Here is an 18,613-nt window from a genome sequence, read left to right as displayed (position 1 = left end):
CACTGTAAGACTGGTGCCACTTAGTTTCTGCTCTATGGCTGGGAGCATGAAAACTAAAGTCACCATGTTGGTCTTCACCCTTTTCAGAGCATGAAGTGCCTCCTTTCTTTGATCTAAAGCCTGTATCAGTAGATCTTGCTCTTGGAGAAAGTGGTTCTTTTAAATGTCATGTAACTGGAACTGCACCCATCAAAATCACTTGGGCCAAAGATAACCGAGAGATTCGCCCTGGAGGGAACTACAAGATGACTTTGGTTGAAAATACTGCCACACTGACAGTTCTCAAAGTAAGCAAAGGTGATGCCGGGCAGTACACCTGCTACGCAAGCAACGTTGCTGGAAAAGACTCTTGTTCTGCTCACCTGGGTGTACAAGGTACATGTTTTAGTCAAGTAGCAACATCTCTTTTACGTTTTCAGTATCTTGAAATAAAAGAGGAAGGGTGTGCTTGAAAGTTATGTTTAGAACATTTTCTGGTAATTAGATCGAATGGATCTAGGACCTTCCAAATGGGGCCAAGCTTTAACGTTTTTTATTTTAAAAATACAAAACTGATGAAACATGGACTGAACGTCCATTTTCAAAGGCTAAAGGTAGAGACTAGGGAAATAGCAAACAAAATTTTTTCACGGAATTGCAAGAAAATCTAAGTTTGGAAGAAATCAGCTTAAGACAAAAAAGGAAGTGATCTCAAATGCTTTATTTTGCACACTAGTTTGTAAATTAATGGATTTTGTCACTCTAGAGGACAGCAGATCCCAAACAAGCCCTTCAGGAAGAGTCAGCTTGTGCTCACCTCTCTTTCTCCACTAGCCCCCACTGAAAGAGTTTAGGAAGCCAGAAGGCTGGGACAACATCGATACCCAACCTGGTGGAAGGCAGCCATATCTTTCTGTACCAAGTTCATGGCTGCCATTGTCAGAAATTAAGTCCTTAACTCAGTGAGCTACTGACCTAACCCATTAGAGAATTTTTGAGGGTATTTGTGGTGGTGGTTTATAGGCATCTTGAAATTAAAATAGAATTTTATTTAGCAGTGCATTTACTCTATGACATGCTCTTGATCATTTTTATTTCTCTGAGCTTGAATTTTTTGCTTCAGTCATGACGAAAGCCTTACTCTCCCCAACTGCAAAGGGAAATTATGAGGGTTGAAGAAATAGCTACGTAAGGTCTATAAGAGAAATGGGCATAAATTTTAAGATATCTCACCCAGTTTTGTTATTCTGACTCCTTATGGTACACATCTGGTATCTTTGCAGCCAGAGTAGATCCATCTCCCCTGGTTTACATCCAGGAGACTAGTCAAGCCCTCTTATTCCCTGGAAATTCAGAGTGCTTCCAACAACAGACAGAGCCCCGGGCCTCTGATATTGCTTTAAAGATATGATTCTTTTGCTGGGAGGAGAAGCATGTCATAGGGATTAGTGTATTTTCCTCCTTCTGTTTGCAATAACATTTGATGCGGGTGCTTACAGAAATGCACACACTTTATTTTAAGAAATTTCTACTTAGATTCAACTTAACCATTCTTAAGGACTCATTATGAACTATTCTTCCTTGAACTATATCACATAAATATGTTTTCCAGAGTTTAAGACCTCTCCGACAGAAGGGTTCCTTTTCTCATGTCATCTGGAGTTATATGTGCTTTTTCCATCCCTTACATTGCTATTTTCCTTCTTGGTCCCATAGAACCACCCAGGTTCATTAAGAAGCTAGAACCTTCAAGAATTGTGAAACAGGATGACTACACAAGATATGAATGTAAAATAGGAGGGTCTCCGGAGATCAAAGTTCTATGGTACAAAGACGAGACTGAAATTCAAGAGAGCAGTAAATTCAGAATGTCATTCCTCGACTCGATGGCGGTGTTGGAAATGCACAACCTCAGTGTTGAGGACAGTGGGGACTACACGTGTGAGGCCCAAAATGCAGCAGGCAGTGCAAGCAGCAGCACCTCCTTAAAAGTTAAAGGTCAGTTCGTACTCTTCCTTCATATTTTTCACAGTCGACGCCTCTTTAGCTGTCCTCAAAGGTCCCTGTTTGACTCTCCAGCAACATCTTCAAATTTTTGAAGGATAGGATCAAAAATTGAAAGTGATGTTTTCTATCTCTGTGTTGGAATAGAAAGCTGATTCTTACTTGAAACTCTATACTTACAGAATACATCCTGATTTTCCTGTCTTTTCTAATTCAATTACCTTCCAATTGTAGAACCACCCATTTTCCGCAAAAAGCCTCATCCCATTGAGACGCTCAAAGGAGCTGATGTCCATCTTGAATGTGAGCTTCAGGGTACTCCCCCATTTCAAGTTTCTTGGCATAAAGATAAGAGAGAACTTCGAAGTGGCAAGAAGTACAAGATCATGTCTGAGAACTACCTGACGAGTATTCACATCCTAAATGTCGATGCCGCTGACATGGGGGATTACCAGTGCAAAGCCACCAATGATGTGGGGAGTGACACTTGTGTCAGTTCTATCACTCTGAAAGGTTAGAACGGCCTCAGTCTTTTCTGTCTTCCATTTCCCTTCTAATTTCCTTCCCTCTAATTTTAATGCTCTGTTTGCTTCCTAGTGATTGCCCAGTCCTTTATCACCCCCTGTGTCTTCTACTTTCCCTTTATTCTCTTCCAAATCCTTTGATGTTTAGTGTGCATCTCATATCCGAATCCTACCAAGGATCATTTGAGATGGTTTTTCCAGTGGGTTGCATTAAACTCAGAAAGCTTGGAAGGGACAAGACATTTGATTCTTTTGGCTTAATATAAACTGTAACATGTCCCTGCTCCCACTCACCAAAAATAACCTCTTATTTAAGAAATGAAAACAATGTATTGTCACTAGTGGAATTCCTAGCATTGCATAACTTGAGGGAGGTCTACTAGCCCCACACATTTTAAATGATTTGTCTCTTTTTTGTCAGCACCACCAAGATTTGTGAAGAAGCTCAGTGATGTTTCTACCATCATTGGGGAAGAAGTTCAGCTGCAGGCTACTGTTGAAGGCGCCGAGCCAATATCAGTGGTGTGGTTCAAAGATAAAGGGGAGATTGTTAGAGAGAGTGACAACATATGGGTTTCTTATTCAGAAAACATAGCAACCCTACAGTTTGCAAGAGCAGAAACAGTCAATGCTGGGAAGTACACCTGTCAGATCAAAAATGATGCCGGAATGCAAGAATGCTTTGCCACGCTATCTGTTCTCGGTCAGTATGAGTGGAATGGAACGTTACCATGAACAAGAAGCACACACTTACTAGTATCTGCCTTGTCTTTTCTTCTCTTTTTTCTTTTTTCTTTTCTTTTCTTTTCTTTTTTTTTTTCAGTGTTCCAAAATTCATTGTTTATGCACCACACCCAGTGCTCCATGCAATATGTGCCCTCCTTAATACCCACCACCAGGCTCACCCATCCCCCCACCCCCTTCTAGTATCTATGTTTTCTCTAGCTTTTCAGTTTGAATGTAAATGTTGAAGGTAATTTATATCTCATTCCAGAACCTGCAGCAATCGTGGAAAAGCCAGAGTCCGTAAGGGTCACCACAGGGGACACCTGTACCTTGGAGTGCACAGTCACAGGCACACCTGAACTCAGTACCAGATGGTTTAAAGATGGAAAAGAACTGACAAGTGACAGCAAATACAAAATAAGCTTCTTCAACAAAGTGTCTGGCCTTAAGATTATCAACGTGGCACCTAGTGACAGTGGCGTATATAGTTTCGAGGTGCAAAACCCTGTTGGCAAAGACAGCTGTACAGCTTCAATTCAAGTTTCAGGTTGGTCAGTGGGGCTTTTATCTCACTGTTATCATAACGTAATTCCTGATTTACATATATGTGTGTGGGATGCTCTGTCTTCTACAGCGGGACATTAGTAAGTTAGATCCCTTTCTCGGGGGGAAATTTCCACAATTCAGAGTGGTAGGAGTAAAACTGAACCCCCAGACAAGGATCAGGTGGTCTTTAACCCTCTCTTATACTGGGATAATTTACCATATAATGATTCACAGTGATGAGAGACCAAAAGCCCTCTCCTGTCAGCTAGCACATCTTGCCCATTGATTCTCGAGGTTTTCAGCTGTGTGAACCCAGAGGGAATTATTTGATATCCTTGTAAGAAAGCCTAGTGGATATAGGTGTATTCCATCAAAAAAACAATAATTCTCTTCTCAAATCATTTTATAACTGATGTCCCTTGATTGTTTGATTTTTATCCCATTCAGACCGGGTTGTTCCTCCTTCATTCACGAGAAAATTGAAAGAGACAAAGGGTCTGTCTGGCTCCTCAGTTGTCATGGAGTGCAAAGTCTATGGGTCACCGCCCATCTCTGTCTCCTGGTTCCATGAAGGAAACGAGATCAGCAGTGGACGGAAATACCAGACCACCCTGACAGACAACACTTGTGCTTTAACTGTGAACATGCTAGAAGAATCAGATGCTGGTGACTACACGTGTGTAGCTACTAACGTTGCCGGTTCTGATGAATGCTGTGCTCCTTTGACCGTGAGAGGTCAGTTCAAACAACAGGAAAATGGAACTGCATTTCATAACATATTAAGCAAGATTATCATCAAAATTCAAAAATATTAAATTGCTCTTGGTATGTAATTTTTTGTTTAGAGCCACCATCCTTTGTTCAGAAACCCGAGGCCATGGACGTGTTAACCGGAGCCAATGTCACTTTCACAAGCATAGTAAAAGGAACACCTCCTTTCAGCGTCAGCTGGTTCAAGGGTAGCAGCGAACTCATCCCGGGGAACAGGTGTAACATATCTCTGGAGGATTCCGTGGCAGAGCTGGAGTTGTTTGATGTAGAGACAACACAAAGTGGAGAATATACCTGCATAGTCAGTAATGAGGCTGGCAGAGTTTCTTGCACGACACATCTCCACGTAAAAGGTTTGTTTGACGGCTAGTCCGCATTTTTACACCCGACGTACATGAAGGAACAGCTGTGTTTCTGTCCGAATGTATGTGTTTGATATCGTATTTTCCCATTTGCTTATGACAGCTGCAGCCAAATTTGTGAAGAGACTCAATGACTACAGCATAGAGAAAGGGAAACCCTTGATTCTAGAGGGCACGTACACTGGAACGCCTCCTATTTCAGTCACGTGGAAGAAAAACGGCATAAATATAATGCCTTCTCAGAGGTGTAATATCACCACAACTGAAAAATCTGCAATCCTGGAAATTCCAAGTAGCACCATAGAGGATGCCGGACAGTACAACTGCTACATTGAAAATGCTTCTGGAAGAGATTCCTGTTCGGCACAAATACTAATACTAGGTTTGTTGCGACCCTGCCTTCATTGCGCCCTATATAAAGACTCATTCTGACATGTCTCTTTGTGACAAATTCTCTCTCTCTTGCCTGCAGAACCACCGTATTTTGTCAAGCAGTTGGAGCCTGTTAAGGTGACCGTTGGAGATTCTGCCTCTTTACAATGTCAGATTGCTGGGACCCCTGAAATTGGGGTGTCTTGGTACAAAGGCGATACGAAATTAAGACCGACTACCACCTGCAAAATGCATTTTAGGAACAATGTTGCTACACTGGTTTTCAACCAGGTTGATGGTAATGACAGTGGAGAGTATATCTGCAGAGCTGAAAACAGCGTGGGAGAGGTTTCTTCTTCAACATTCCTCACGGTTCAAGGTGATTGGAATGTTTTAAGAGTGAATGAATTTGTGTTTCTTTTGAACCATATTTAAAATATCTGGCGAAGCCCTCGTTTTAGGAAAAGCTTGCCCAAGGCAAAATGTTCTGCTTAAGAAATTCCATCTACAGTTAGTGGCTCATCCTCTTCTGAGACTGGGAGAGATAAGAGGATTACATCTTCAGTTGAAAGGATCATGCAGTCACTTGTCTCTATCATTAAATCTTTCAGAAAAATGATAACCATATTTTTTTTAAAGATTTTATTTATTTATTTGACAGAGAGAAATCACAAGTAGATGGAGAGGCAGGCAGAGAGAGAGAGGGAAGCAGGCTCTCTGCTGAGCAGAGAGCCCGATGCGGGACTCGATCCCAGGACTCCGAGATCATGACCTGAGCCGAAGGCAGCGGCTTAACCCACTGAGCCACCCAGGCGCCCCATAACCATATTTTTAAAATTGCACTTCATAAGTGTCCCATTAAAATTGCCACAGGGCGGTCTTTTTTAAAAATGTAGAAGAATCTGCTATGTGCCTGGAGACCTACCCCAAGCCTCTCTGTTGCTCTTTGAGCTTACATAATTTTGTCCCTAGTGTGCATTAGAGTGACAGCAGAGGGAAAATTTTGCCCCAGAAGTTTATGTTTTTCTTTGTGGCCACGTTAATTCAAGAGCTGTTAGCACCTCCTGATATTTTTTTAAAGATTTTATTTATTTATTTGACACAGAGAGAGAGACAGAGAGGGAACACAAGCAGGGGGAGTGGGAGAGGGAGAAGCGGGCTTCCTGGTAAGCAGGGAGCCTGATGCAGGCCTCGATCCCAGAGACCAGGGATCATGGACTTGAGCTGAAGGTAGACGCTTAGTCAGACTGAGCTACCCAGGTACCCCAGTACCTCCTGATATTTTTATAGACATCCTTTTGTCTATATAGCAATCACTGTAGGAAGGATATTTGGCAAATTAAGAATACATATTCAGAAGTACTCATTATTTTGATTCTGCTCCTACAGAGCAAAAACTGCCACCATCGTTTTCCCGGCAATTGCGAGATGTTCAAGAAACAGTTGGATTGCCAGTTGTGTTTGAATGTACCATCCATGGATCAGAACCTATCTCGGTGTCTTGGTTTAAAGATGGCAAGCCGTTGAAAGATGGCCCGAATGTACAAACGTCGTTTTTGGATAACGTGGCCACTCTCAACATCTTTAAAACAGACCGGAGCCTTGCGGGCCAGTATTCTTGCACAGCCACGAATCCCATCGGGTCTGCTTCCTCCAGTGCCAGACTCCTCCTCACAGGTTTGTGGCCGCTTCAGCTTCTTTCTGTCTTGGTAGTTAAAATTTCTATCATCAAAATGAAGGAGAAAATGCCACTGTTTCTGTAAAGTGGGATGGCTGCAAAGCCTGAAACCGTGTCTTTCTGCTCTGTTTTTAGAGGGGAAGAACCCGCCCTTCTTTGACATCCCTGTCACCCCTGTGGATGCCGTGGTTGGGGACAGTGCTGACTTCGAGTGCCATGTTACTGGAACACAACCAATAAAGGTCACCTGGGCCAAAGATAGCAGAGAGATACGAAGTGGCGGAAACTACCAGATAAGTTACCTGGAAAACACAGCCCACCTAACAATTCTGAGAGTAGACAAGGGAGACTCTGGGCAATATACCTGCTATGCTGTGAATGAAGTGGGAAAGGACTCGTGCATGGCTCAACTTAACATAAAAGGTATCTTTTGTTTTGCATAATTGTTTCCTGTTCTTTTCCAAGGGTGCAGTTTCTATCAGGACAGCAAAATCTAGGACAGTTTTCCACAAATGACATAAAAATAATGAAGAAGAAATAAGTTTCTCTAGAGAACAAGTGATCTTTTTAAATCCATATTTTTTAATATATTGTAAGCATTTTATTAACATTGCATAGAATATAAAGTTCTATGCTTACTATATAGAGCAAAAAATAAAGTATTAATTATAGCTTATATTATACAAATATACATATATATACACACACACGTGTATATACATACACACATGTATATTTCTGACATATCAGATGTATCTTTCCACTACCCCCCTCTCATTCTACCTCAATAACCAATGGATACCTACTTTGTTCCATGAAAACTTAAATCTATATTTTTCTAAAATTGTAGATATCCTACATGACCCTAAGACCACCCTCCTCTTTTTCTTTTTTTTACAGCTATGTGGTTCTGTAAATGGTCATAAGTTATTTTTATCATTTATCCCATAAATCACAGGACAGTTTAGAATAAGCTTGTGGAAGGAAGCAGAGATGTTTAGAAATAGACACTGATTCACTTCATCTAGTCAGTTAGCATTAACTTCTAATGTAAAGTAGGACTTCATTTTCCTGAAGAGCCTTCTGTCAATAACCTGCTTCCATTTCAAATGGCTTCCATTTCAAATACCGTTGCAATTTCTTGCAGAGCGGCTCATCCCACCAAGTTTCACTAAAAAACTCTCAGAGACTGTTGAAGAAACGGAAGGGAATTCTTTCAGACTCGAGGGCCGTGTTGCCGGTTCCCAGCCTATAACAGTTGCATGGTACAAGAATAATATAGAGATACACCCAACAGCTAACTGTGAGATCACATTCAAGAACAACACCCTCCTGCTGCACGTCAAGAAGGCGGGCATGGGCGATGCTGGTTTGTACACATGCAAAGTGTCAAATGACGCGGGCTCTGCTCTGTGCACATCTTCCATTGTCATCAAAGGTGAGTCATCATCGTGGTCCCCAGCCTCCGCCAGTGTTCTTCTTATTGCCTGTTAGCTAGCTAGGCCTGTGCATTTCTTCTGATTTGTGCATTTCTTCTTTAATTCTGTTGGCCAGATAAGTTCTAGAAGATACACAGTTGACTCTTAAACAACATGGAGTCTAGGATCACCAACAAATCCCCGTGTAAATTTTGACTCTGCCAAGACTTTTCTAATAGCGTCCTGTTGACAGGAGGCCTTACCAATAACATAAACAGTTGATTATATATTCTTACAATACAGTGAACTGGAGAAAAGAATACATTCGTATCAAAGAGGGAACCACACCATTCCAACCCATGTTGTTTAAGGGATGACTGTAAATATACGGGATGTCACTGGCTGGCCATAATTTCACATATATTTATTTGAAATACATACTATTTATAATTACATGCCCAGCAAAGGAGGTGTTCTGTAATAAATGGACTAAAATCTTAGCATGTGAATCATATCCCAAAATTCTCTCAGGTGGTTAGCAGTCTAAGTCTACTTGGAAATTCATGCCTCAGTAATATATGAATTTTTATGAAGCATGTGTATTTTGAAAATTTCTTAAAATTTCATCATGGAAAAACACATTAGCTTTGCCACTTACAAGTTATATCACATTCTGAAACACTCTCTTTTCTATTTCTAAAGGATTATTTTTGACATATCCTACCCAAAGCTTGTAGCCTGTAAATGAATGTTAATCGCAGACAAAAGAGTAGAATTTGTTCAAAGGGAAAAAAAAAAAAGATGAGAGGAAAGATGCTGTCTATTATGGAGGATGTATTTACGTATATAGTCCTAACTTGAGGGAAAGAAATAAACTATCTTTTAAGGAGATCCTTTTTTCTGGTCCTCTGATCATAAAATGGCTTCATCCAGATGATTATGGTGCAGATTCATCAAAATCACTTTATAAGCCAACTTTCTTAGAGCAGCTTGGAGTTTGATACCAGCTCTGATGTGATATAGTTAGCCATTTCAGGGCACAGGCATAGGTAATAGGTTAATGCCACTAATGGGCTTGTGTCTTTGAGTTGTCTTAACTTAAAACATACTCATTTTATAGAATTTAAGTTCATTTAGTTTTAAAATATATGTAATGAAACAAAAAATATATCCTTAATGGTGGTTTATATTCATGATTTATGTCCCTGGTGGTTTTGCCATTGAGTAGATGAGTACTTTCTATCACATTCTGAGGCTATTTCTTCATAGAATTTTTTTTTTAAGAGTAGGTATTGCAAGTTTTAATCATTATAGTCATGACTGTTGCCTTATGTTTATAACTAGTTCTCAGTATCATTGAATAAAGCCATTACATAATATTGAGTTGTACACGCCCTTCCTACCATGTTACCTGTATATTCCTCATTGGTTTTCAGTTGAACACTGAGCTTCAACTGCTATATCCCTTGGGCAAAGATGAGATTTTAAATTCTACTGTAGCTGCACTTCATAGCTAAAGAGGAAAACCAGGGAAAATCACATATTACGATGTGGGTTCACAGATTACTCAAATGTTGGCTTTCTTTCCCAGAGTGTGGCAAGAACTGCTGCTCTAGATGAGCAGAATTCCCCAGGAGGCCCTTTGTTTTTAGGGCATAGCAAATATAGCAAATATACATAGCAAATATACAGCTATATGCATGTTCAGGGGAATTAGCAGTGTGCTGTACAGCACCGAAGTTTATGGGAACTGCCAGTTGCCATGTTTGCAGTGTTTAGTCAGGACATGGAGCTTGCACGATCTTTGGCCAACATGGCATCTGCTCTTTGCTTGTTTTTCAACCTTTATCTTCCTTAAAAACTCCAACAAATGCAACTACTGCCTTCAGAGAGGAATCAGTCTTGATTCGGTTACTGATTCAGCTCATTACCCGTTAGAGGCAAAACTGGTTTCTTTTCTGGAATTTCGAAACTTTTTGCCTTTATGTTCCTTTTAAGCAAAGCTATCTTTGTAATTCCAGAACCAAAGAAGCCACCTGTGTTTGATCAGCACCTTACTCCAGTAACAGTAAGCGAAGGAGAATTTGTGCAGCTCAGCTGCCATGTGCGGGGATCGGAACCCATCAGGATCCAGTGGCTGAAGGCTGGAAGGGAAGTAAAGCCCTCAGACAGATGCAGCTTCAGCTTTGCTAATGGGACTGCCGTGCTGGAACTGAAGGATGTGGTGAAAGCAGATTCGGGAGATTATGTGTGCAAAGCTTCGAATATGGCTGGAAGCGACACTTCAAAAGCCAAAGTGACCATTAAAGGTACAGATACCTCAAAATTAGCATTCCAGTTAAGCCAATGACCACTCCTATTGATTTGTGTATTACAACTTAAGTAAGAATAGAATTCATTTTTCAGAAATATCAATTAATGCTCATTTGCAATTTATAGCCTCCTTGTTATAACTGAAGTATTAGATAATTGAGTGGGAATAATTTTGATACACATTGTCTGACATTACCCACAGTTCACCATCCTATTTCTCCCATCCAAGTACTAACCAGGCCCGACCCTGCTTAGCCATCCTATTTCTCATACCTCTTCCCACCATATCCAAGAAGGTATAATTAAGGTCCAAAGATGATCTATGATAATGTGACATGAGGGAATCTAATGTCATAGTCCTGGAGGAAATCGATCGAATAAAGCCAAGCCTAGAAATATGAAATTGGACACTGCTCTTACGATTGTAGTTCAGCCAGAGCACCTGGGTGGCTCAGTGGGTTAAGCTTCTGACTTTGGCTCACGTCATAATCTCAGGGTCCTGGGATGGAGTCCCGCACTGGGCTCTCTGATCAGCATGGAGCCTGCTTCCCCTCACTCTCTGCCTGCCTCTCTGCCTAGATCTCTGTCTGTCAAATAAATAAATAAAATCTTTTTTAAAATTATAGAAAAAAAAAACTATTATAGTTCAACCTGCATGCGAAAGCTACAAGTAGTTATAAATGCCTATTAAACTGCTTTATCTTCCATAATCCACTCTTATACGTAGTGAGTCCTGGAGTGAATGATATCTTTGATACTGCCAAATGCCTAAAGCTCATTTTACAAAGGAATTATTTATTCCACTTTTAAGGTAACTGTGATAATAAAACATGTAAATGTTTTTCAGACAAGCCAGCTGCAGTCCCAGCAGCTAAGAAAGCGGCCGTAGACGGGAAACTCTTCTTCGTGTCAGAACCTCAGAGTATCAGAGTGGTAGAAAGTAAGTATTTCGTGAGCGGTACATTACCTTCACTGACTTTGTATGGTTTTACCACTGATTTAATTTTGGAAGAGCTGATTTGGGGAAATCAAGGTTTTTTATTCATTTGCTTTCATTCTTCCTTAGAAACCACCGCAACATTTATCGCAAAAGTTGGAGGTGATCCAATCCCAAATGTTAAATGGACAAAAGGGAAATGGAGGCAACTGAACCAGGGGGGTCGCATTCTTATCCATCAGAAAGGCGACGAAGCAAAGTTGGAGATTAGAGACACCACAAAGACCGATTCTGGATTGTATCGGTGTGTCGCATTTAATAAACATGGTGAAATTGAAAGTAACGTTAACCTACAGGTGGATGAAAGGAAGAAACAGGAGAAGATTGAAGGAGATCTCAGAGCAATGCTGAAAAAGTAAGTTCAATTAAAACACAATGAATACTGTTATGCTGAAAATAAATTAAAAAATAACGCTTATATGCCATAAAGAAAACATGAAATAAAAACATTATGAAATATCAAATAAATAAATAAAATCTTAAAACACACACACACACACAGTCATTTTCCAGTCACAAAGAGATCTTTTAAGAGGCATGGACCATCCCTTCCAAGATTCTGATGATAAATGAACATAAGCACACAGACATTCTCACAGAAACGTATAAGCAAACACCCAGTATTTGGGCATAGGTTAGCAGATTCTGAATGATCATGAGGAAGTTTTGAGAATGAAGTGAGTTTTATTAAAATTTTAGGCAAAGGAATTGGCCTACAGAGAAATCTATATCTGTCTCAATATGAAATTTTTGTTTGTACATAGTATTTCTCATGTTCTGAATTCTTTCCTAGATCAACACTTGAAACATTTCCATAATTACCAATACTTTCAACACAAATTATGTTTCAATATAGTCGGTTATTAATCAACATTTTCCTTCCACACATCTTTCCCATAACACATGATGTTTACCCTTATTAATGCTTTTCCAGTGCTGTTGCTTTTCCTTTTAATTATTTCATTTGGTTGTAAAATTTACAAACATTCCAAATTCTTTCTTAAATTCTTCAATTAAATTTCTGTGCTTTGTTAGAATGGTCTAATCTTTACTTCATCACCAAACCCACTTTTTTTTTTATTGTTAATGCAGTAAAACTAATATTTCTTAAACAAAGGATATAGCACTATGCCTTTGTGAGAGGGTGAAAAAAGCCTTATTGATATTTATAATCTTTAAATGATGATAGGCAATTCAAAATAAATAGAAAACAGGTGATTCATGTTTATTTCTGATTTCATTCAGGACTCCAGTCTTAAAGAAAGGATCTGGAGAAGAAGAGGAAATCGATATCATGGAACTTCTCAAAAATGTTGATCCTAAAGAATATGAAAAATATGCCCGCATGTATGGAATCACTGACTTCCGAGGTCTTCTTCAAGCATTTGAACTGCTAAAGCAAAGTCAGGAAGAAGAGACACATAGATTGGTATGATCTTTTGTAAATAGCGTCATCTTAAAAATTAACTTTTGAAACATCTAATAGGTAGCCTTTGAATTTCTAGAACCCTACAGCTGTGTGAGATCATTTAATATAACCTAAGCAGCATCAATAATGGAAGCTGAACATAATCATGCATCCTCCAATTCAATTTTTTCCCCATATGTAATACTTTCTATACTTTTCCTCCTCAGGAAATTGAGGAAATAGAGAAGTCAGAGAAGGATGAAAAGGAATTTGAGGAACTTGTATCATTTATTCAGCAAAGGTTGTCACAGACAGAGGTAAAGTGAATCATGAAGATAATACAGTGAACAGACTGTTATTGGGAATTAGAAGGGAAGGAGTAACTAATGTGTGTTAATTCTTTACTCTCGTAGCCTGTCACTCTGATCAAGGACATTGAGAATCAGACAGTTTTGAAAGATGATGATGCTGTGTTCGAAATTGACATTAAGATTAATTATCCAGAAATCAAGCTTTCATGGTACAAAGGGACTGAAAAACTGGAGCCCAGTGATAAATTTGAAATAAGTATTGATGGTGATCGACATACACTCAGAGTCAAAAACTGTCAACTTAAAGATCAGGGCAATTATAGGCTGGTGTGTGGTCCACACATTGCTAGTGCTAAACTAACTGTAATTGGTAAGTAGAAAGCATTTTATTTAAAAAAAAAAAAAAAAAAAGCAATGTGTGAGATTCTTTTACTGTTGAGCACATCTGCATGTATATTAAACAAAATGTTTTCTGTGTCATACCTGCAGAGCCTGCCTGGGAACGGCATCTTCAGGATGTTACTTTGAAAGAAGGCCAGACTTGCACCATGACATGCCAGTTTTCCGTGCCAAACGTAAAATCTGAATGGTTCAGAAATGGCAGAATCCTTAAGCCCCAGGCTAGACATAAGACAGAAGTGGAGCACAAAGTCCATAAGCTGACCATCGCTGATGTTCGAGCAGAAGACCAGGGGCAGTACACCTGCAAATATGAAGACCTTGAAACTTCAGCAGAGCTCAGAATCGAAGGTGGGTGAATGGCCACAGCTCGGGTTATTCGTGCAAAAGTCAATGGCAAATGTGGTGCAGGACCCCTCCCGCGGCCACCCTGCCATTACACGTATGCCAAAGTGCCCGTGTGTTTTCCTTTCCCAGCACACCCTCCCAGCATTCACTCACATCTCAAGATGCACACTAAATCAAGAGACGTGTTCACACAAGTGCTGGATCTTTTGCATGTTTTTTTTTTTTCTTTAACCGAAGGCAGACTTCAGTCCAAACAAAGACATGACTAACAGTTACTTGAATTCCATAATTCTGCTAAATTCAATCATTCCTTGTAATTTCAATAAATTGCATAATTCTCACCCCTATGATTCTCATTGTAAGATAGAGATCTTGGAAATGACTAGATTTTATAGCATTGCTTAAAAGATCTTGGCTATATCTAATAGATCTAAAAAAATCTTTTTTGTCTATAGAAATTAATTTGTGTGAGATTAACTTGTCTGAAGCTTATTAGATAAAATTAACAATGTCATATGTGATTAGCAGCTCTTTTTCAAAGTAATTATTTAATGCAAGGCTTATATTCCAACCTTCTAAATCTCTGAAATAAAGGGAGATCTCAGGATATAAGAGCAATAATGTTTATTTTCTAATCCTTTGATCTTTGAATCTACTTGTCTGAAACTTATTAGATAAAATTAACAATGTCATATGTGATTAGCAGCCCTTTTTCAAAATAATTATTTCATGCGAGGATTATATTCCAGCCTTCTAAATCTCTGAGATAAAGGGAAATCTCAGGATTTAGGAGCAATAATATTTATTTTTTAATCCTTTGATCATATGCACTGTTTGAAGACTCCCTTGGACTGTAGTGAGCAACATTTTAGCTGTAATGATGTTTCAACATAGTGGTAGGTGCCCATTTATAGTTGTTAAAATATAATTAGGTGACTTATTTACACAAACATTTCAACTTCTCAGGCTTGCTTTAAATGGATATCAATGCCTGGTTTTATTTTAAAGGTCAGAAAATTTTAGTAGGTTTCTATGTGAAGGATCCAGTTGAAACGACTTCTCATTTTTTAAATTATTGCATTCTTATATGATCCTTCAAAAAAAAGAAAAGACTCACCAGAGTATTTTTGATGTCTGAGATGTTCTTGATACAGCTAGACACTGAATTCCAGACTTCTAAAATCTTGCAAAAAGATCCTCTACTGCAGCCCATTCCCCTACTAAATACCCTTGCCATTCATTCCCAGTGTGAGGGGTGGGGTGAGCCCTTCGTACATGGCCACAGGTGCTTACAAAGCAAGTTTCAGAACTCTCAAAAGTGAACCGACTGAAATTGAGAAGTTCAGATTTCCTCTTGAGTTTAAAGTTTCACAAGGAAAGTTATGGCATACTAGATAATAAACAATTCTAGGTCCTGAATCAGAAAATTCTTTAACAGAGGAAAGAATTTCAGAGGTAAATAAGTTACAGAGGAAAATGAAGTTTATGTTCCCTTTATTTTGAAGCCCCAATTTCACTAACATTTTTAAAGTTTAATTTGACTTTTGGGTCTTAAGCCCTTTTGACTCTTGCTTTTGTGCAAATGCTTTAAGGACGCTCGTAGATTTCTTACTCTTTGCTATGTTGGTCCTGAAGAAATACACTTAAGTATAGGGATAATTTTTTGTTACTGATGCAAAACAGAGCACTTTCTTTTTTTCTATGTTTTCAGCCTATGTTATTTTTCTAGCTGGTTACACAGGTGGAGGCTTTGGATACCTGAGGGGAAAGCACAGTGGAAAAATTTCCTTCCTGTACAATCTCACTTTGACTCTCCTTTATACTTGAACAGCTGAACCAATTCAGTTTACGAAGCGCATACAGAACATTGTGGTGAGCGAGCATCAGTCTGCCACCTTCGAATGCGAAGTGTCCTTTGATGACGCCATCGTAACGTGGTACAAAGGACCAACAGAACTGACTGAGAGCCAGAAGTACAACTTCAGGAATGATGGTCGGTGCCATTATATGACCATCCACAATGTGACCCCAGATGATGAAGGTAATTTAGTGGACAGCATCCCTGTGAATATATAATTTAAATCTTGTCTGTTTTACATATTTCTACCCTAACTTATACTCTGTAATTCTATATAGAATACGTTTTTTAGGAAAGAGAATGATAAATAAATCCATACTGTATTTAAATAAAGAAATGTTATTTATAGATGTACCGGGAAATAAAAATTTGATTCTTCTTAGGTGTCTATTCAGTAATTGCTCGACTGGAACCGAGAGGTGAAGCAAGAAGCACAGCAGAGCTGTACTTAACGACTAAAGGTCAGAGAACACCTCCATTTAAGCCACTGCAATCCCTGAAATAGTCCTGCCTGGACGACTCTAAATACAAAAATGTCATTTTTTTTCTTTTGCAGAAATTAAGCTTGAGATGAAGCCTCCTGGTAAGTTTAAAAAAAAAAAAAAAAAAAACGAAAAATCAACCCTTGCTCAAATATATTCAGCAGATTTTTGTAAATGGTGGAAGCCAAACTGAAATGTCTAAAAATATTCTTTAGGTTTTTCAGTAAGATCTTATTCAGTAAAATGATTTTCGGGAAATAATATAACTGTTAGGCTTTGTGAGCTTGGGAAATGAGAGATAAGAAGGTCTCATCCAGCTGATATCTAGGATCATGCCAAAATTTTGTGGCCATAGAACAGAACCAGTTTTCACAGGGAATAAACATGCCTATGTGGTTGTATGCAAAAGAATCCTAATATCTCTGTGTCTGTGTATTAGATTCTGCTGTTGGAAATGCCTGACAAGCACATCTTAGTTGACTAATAAATATGTGTGGTCTCACTGCCTCCATTCTTACCATCAATTGTTCCTTTTCAGATATTCCTGACTCCAGAGTTCCAATTCCAACCATGCCTATCAGAGCAGTACCTCCAGAAGGTAAGACCCAGCACAACACCTGGGCTTGCAGCAACAATGTTCTGTACCACTAGGAAATTAGTGAGGCCAAACCATAGTAGAGAGCCAGAACACATCCTTGTGTGTCATAGTCTTCATTGTGTAATTAAAAATCAAAGCAGGAGAGTAGTAACAATTAAGGTATATGCTGTTTTTATTTGTGCTGATTGATGAATTGGTACTATAACACCTATGATTACTGAAAGAAACTCATAAGACTTTTCATTATACTTCACACAAAATAAGAAACCAAACCATGATGATGGCATTTCTTTTCCTCAGAAATCCCTCCTATGGTTGTTCCTCCTATTCCTCTGTTGCTACCATCACCTGAAGAAAAGAAGCCACCAGCAAAACGCATTGAAGGTATTTTATGCTATCTACCTAAATGTCAAAATATATATAATCAACTATTGCAGACCAGAACATGCTGTCTAATGCAACATGTTGGCCCTCTTGTGGCCAGCAGGTTAAATTGCCTTTCAAAATTATTTGCTCTAATGAAATGTGTGAGACAGGTGATTAAAACACTGAAAATCATCAGACAAACCAAATGCAATGCTTAATATTAAGATATTTCATCTTGATGTAATCACTAAAACACTAATGGTGAATTTTTTTTCATGTTTCATATTTTATATTTTAGCTATATGTAACTACATATTTAACAATAAAATAATAGAATTAATTTCTAGAAGCTTCTGGAAATAAACCATACTAGTTTATAGTCATGTTGCAAGTTATAGTGTCCTTTTTCTCAATTACAAGGTTAACACCTTTTTAAAATTCTCTATTTTGTTACCAAAATGTGATTTAGAGTTTCTTTGATATATTTGATTTTTTTTCCTTATCTAAGGAATGAGTTCACTAATAAGCAGCTCTTGAGCATGTCAAGCAACTTCCCTTTTCAAATATTTCAATAGACAGATTATACTATTTGTTCCCCAAGCTGCTCAACTAAATCAATCAACAGACTGCCTGGGACTTTCTAGAGTTCTGGGTAGTTAAGAATTGCTGTCAGAATTCTCCTTGCTTCAGGAGGAAATTCTGCATGTCAAAGCCAGATTTTTCCATAGTCAGATTTTTCTGTAGTGGCTTCCAGGGTTCGGCATGCTAGTACCCCAATATCTGCTACCTCTGGTATCAAGAGCTTGAGCTGGTGTTCAGCCAGCCTCGGGGAAAATTCAGTGGGGAAAAATAAACAAACAAACCTTCCAGTATTGTGACTAACACATCTCAATAACAAATAAAATCATTTTTATAATTTATATGAAGACTTAAATATATTTCATCTACTTTTATTTTTTTCTTTTTTATCTACTTTTAATAGCAGAGAGGAACAAGAATCAAAAATCATAAATTTCTACTTAAATTTTTGTCAGGAATAACAATTTACCTTAATGAATGATTTATTCTTTGAGCGCTACTAGCAACAGGGCTAAGTTTGACTACCCACTGAGGAACTTGGGAAATGAAATCATATTTTAAAGATTAAAAACAG

At 38.7% G+C, this 18,613-nt stretch overlaps 1 protein-coding gene across 1 annotated transcript in view; it reads left to right on the top strand.

Moving 5' to 3' along the window:
- Nucleotides 1-18,613, top strand: part of TTN (titin) — a 275,206-nt gene that overhangs the window by 87,913 nt on the left and 168,680 nt on the right. The window contains exons 85-108 of the mRNA XM_059395492.1: nucleotides 88-375; nucleotides 1,696-1,977; nucleotides 2,218-2,496; nucleotides 2,929-3,210; nucleotides 3,502-3,780; nucleotides 4,227-4,514; nucleotides 4,625-4,903; nucleotides 5,016-5,294; nucleotides 5,385-5,663; nucleotides 6,674-6,961; nucleotides 7,098-7,385; nucleotides 8,110-8,400; nucleotides 10,402-10,689; nucleotides 11,541-11,633; nucleotides 11,760-12,045; nucleotides 12,936-13,119; nucleotides 13,326-13,415; nucleotides 13,512-13,779; nucleotides 13,899-14,159; nucleotides 15,988-16,197; nucleotides 16,398-16,475; nucleotides 16,571-16,597; nucleotides 17,035-17,094; nucleotides 17,395-17,478. Coding sequence (XP_059251475.1) covers nucleotides 88-375; nucleotides 1,696-1,977; nucleotides 2,218-2,496; nucleotides 2,929-3,210; nucleotides 3,502-3,780; nucleotides 4,227-4,514; nucleotides 4,625-4,903; nucleotides 5,016-5,294; nucleotides 5,385-5,663; nucleotides 6,674-6,961; nucleotides 7,098-7,385; nucleotides 8,110-8,400; nucleotides 10,402-10,689; nucleotides 11,541-11,633; nucleotides 11,760-12,045; nucleotides 12,936-13,119; nucleotides 13,326-13,415; nucleotides 13,512-13,779; nucleotides 13,899-14,159; nucleotides 15,988-16,197; nucleotides 16,398-16,475; nucleotides 16,571-16,597; nucleotides 17,035-17,094; nucleotides 17,395-17,478 — 5,331 coding nt within the window. The remainder of the gene's footprint in view (nucleotides 1-87; nucleotides 376-1,695; nucleotides 1,978-2,217; nucleotides 2,497-2,928; nucleotides 3,211-3,501; nucleotides 3,781-4,226; nucleotides 4,515-4,624; nucleotides 4,904-5,015; nucleotides 5,295-5,384; nucleotides 5,664-6,673; nucleotides 6,962-7,097; nucleotides 7,386-8,109; nucleotides 8,401-10,401; nucleotides 10,690-11,540; nucleotides 11,634-11,759; nucleotides 12,046-12,935; nucleotides 13,120-13,325; nucleotides 13,416-13,511; nucleotides 13,780-13,898; nucleotides 14,160-15,987; nucleotides 16,198-16,397; nucleotides 16,476-16,570; nucleotides 16,598-17,034; nucleotides 17,095-17,394; nucleotides 17,479-18,613) is intronic.

This window comes from Mustela nigripes, chromosome 3 (assembly GCF_022355385.1).
Source record: "Mustela nigripes isolate SB6536 chromosome 3, MUSNIG.SB6536, whole genome shotgun sequence".
NCBI lineage: Eukaryota > Metazoa > Chordata > Mammalia > Carnivora > Mustelidae > Mustela > Mustela nigripes.
This window is presented reverse-complemented; position numbering and strand designations above follow the sequence as displayed.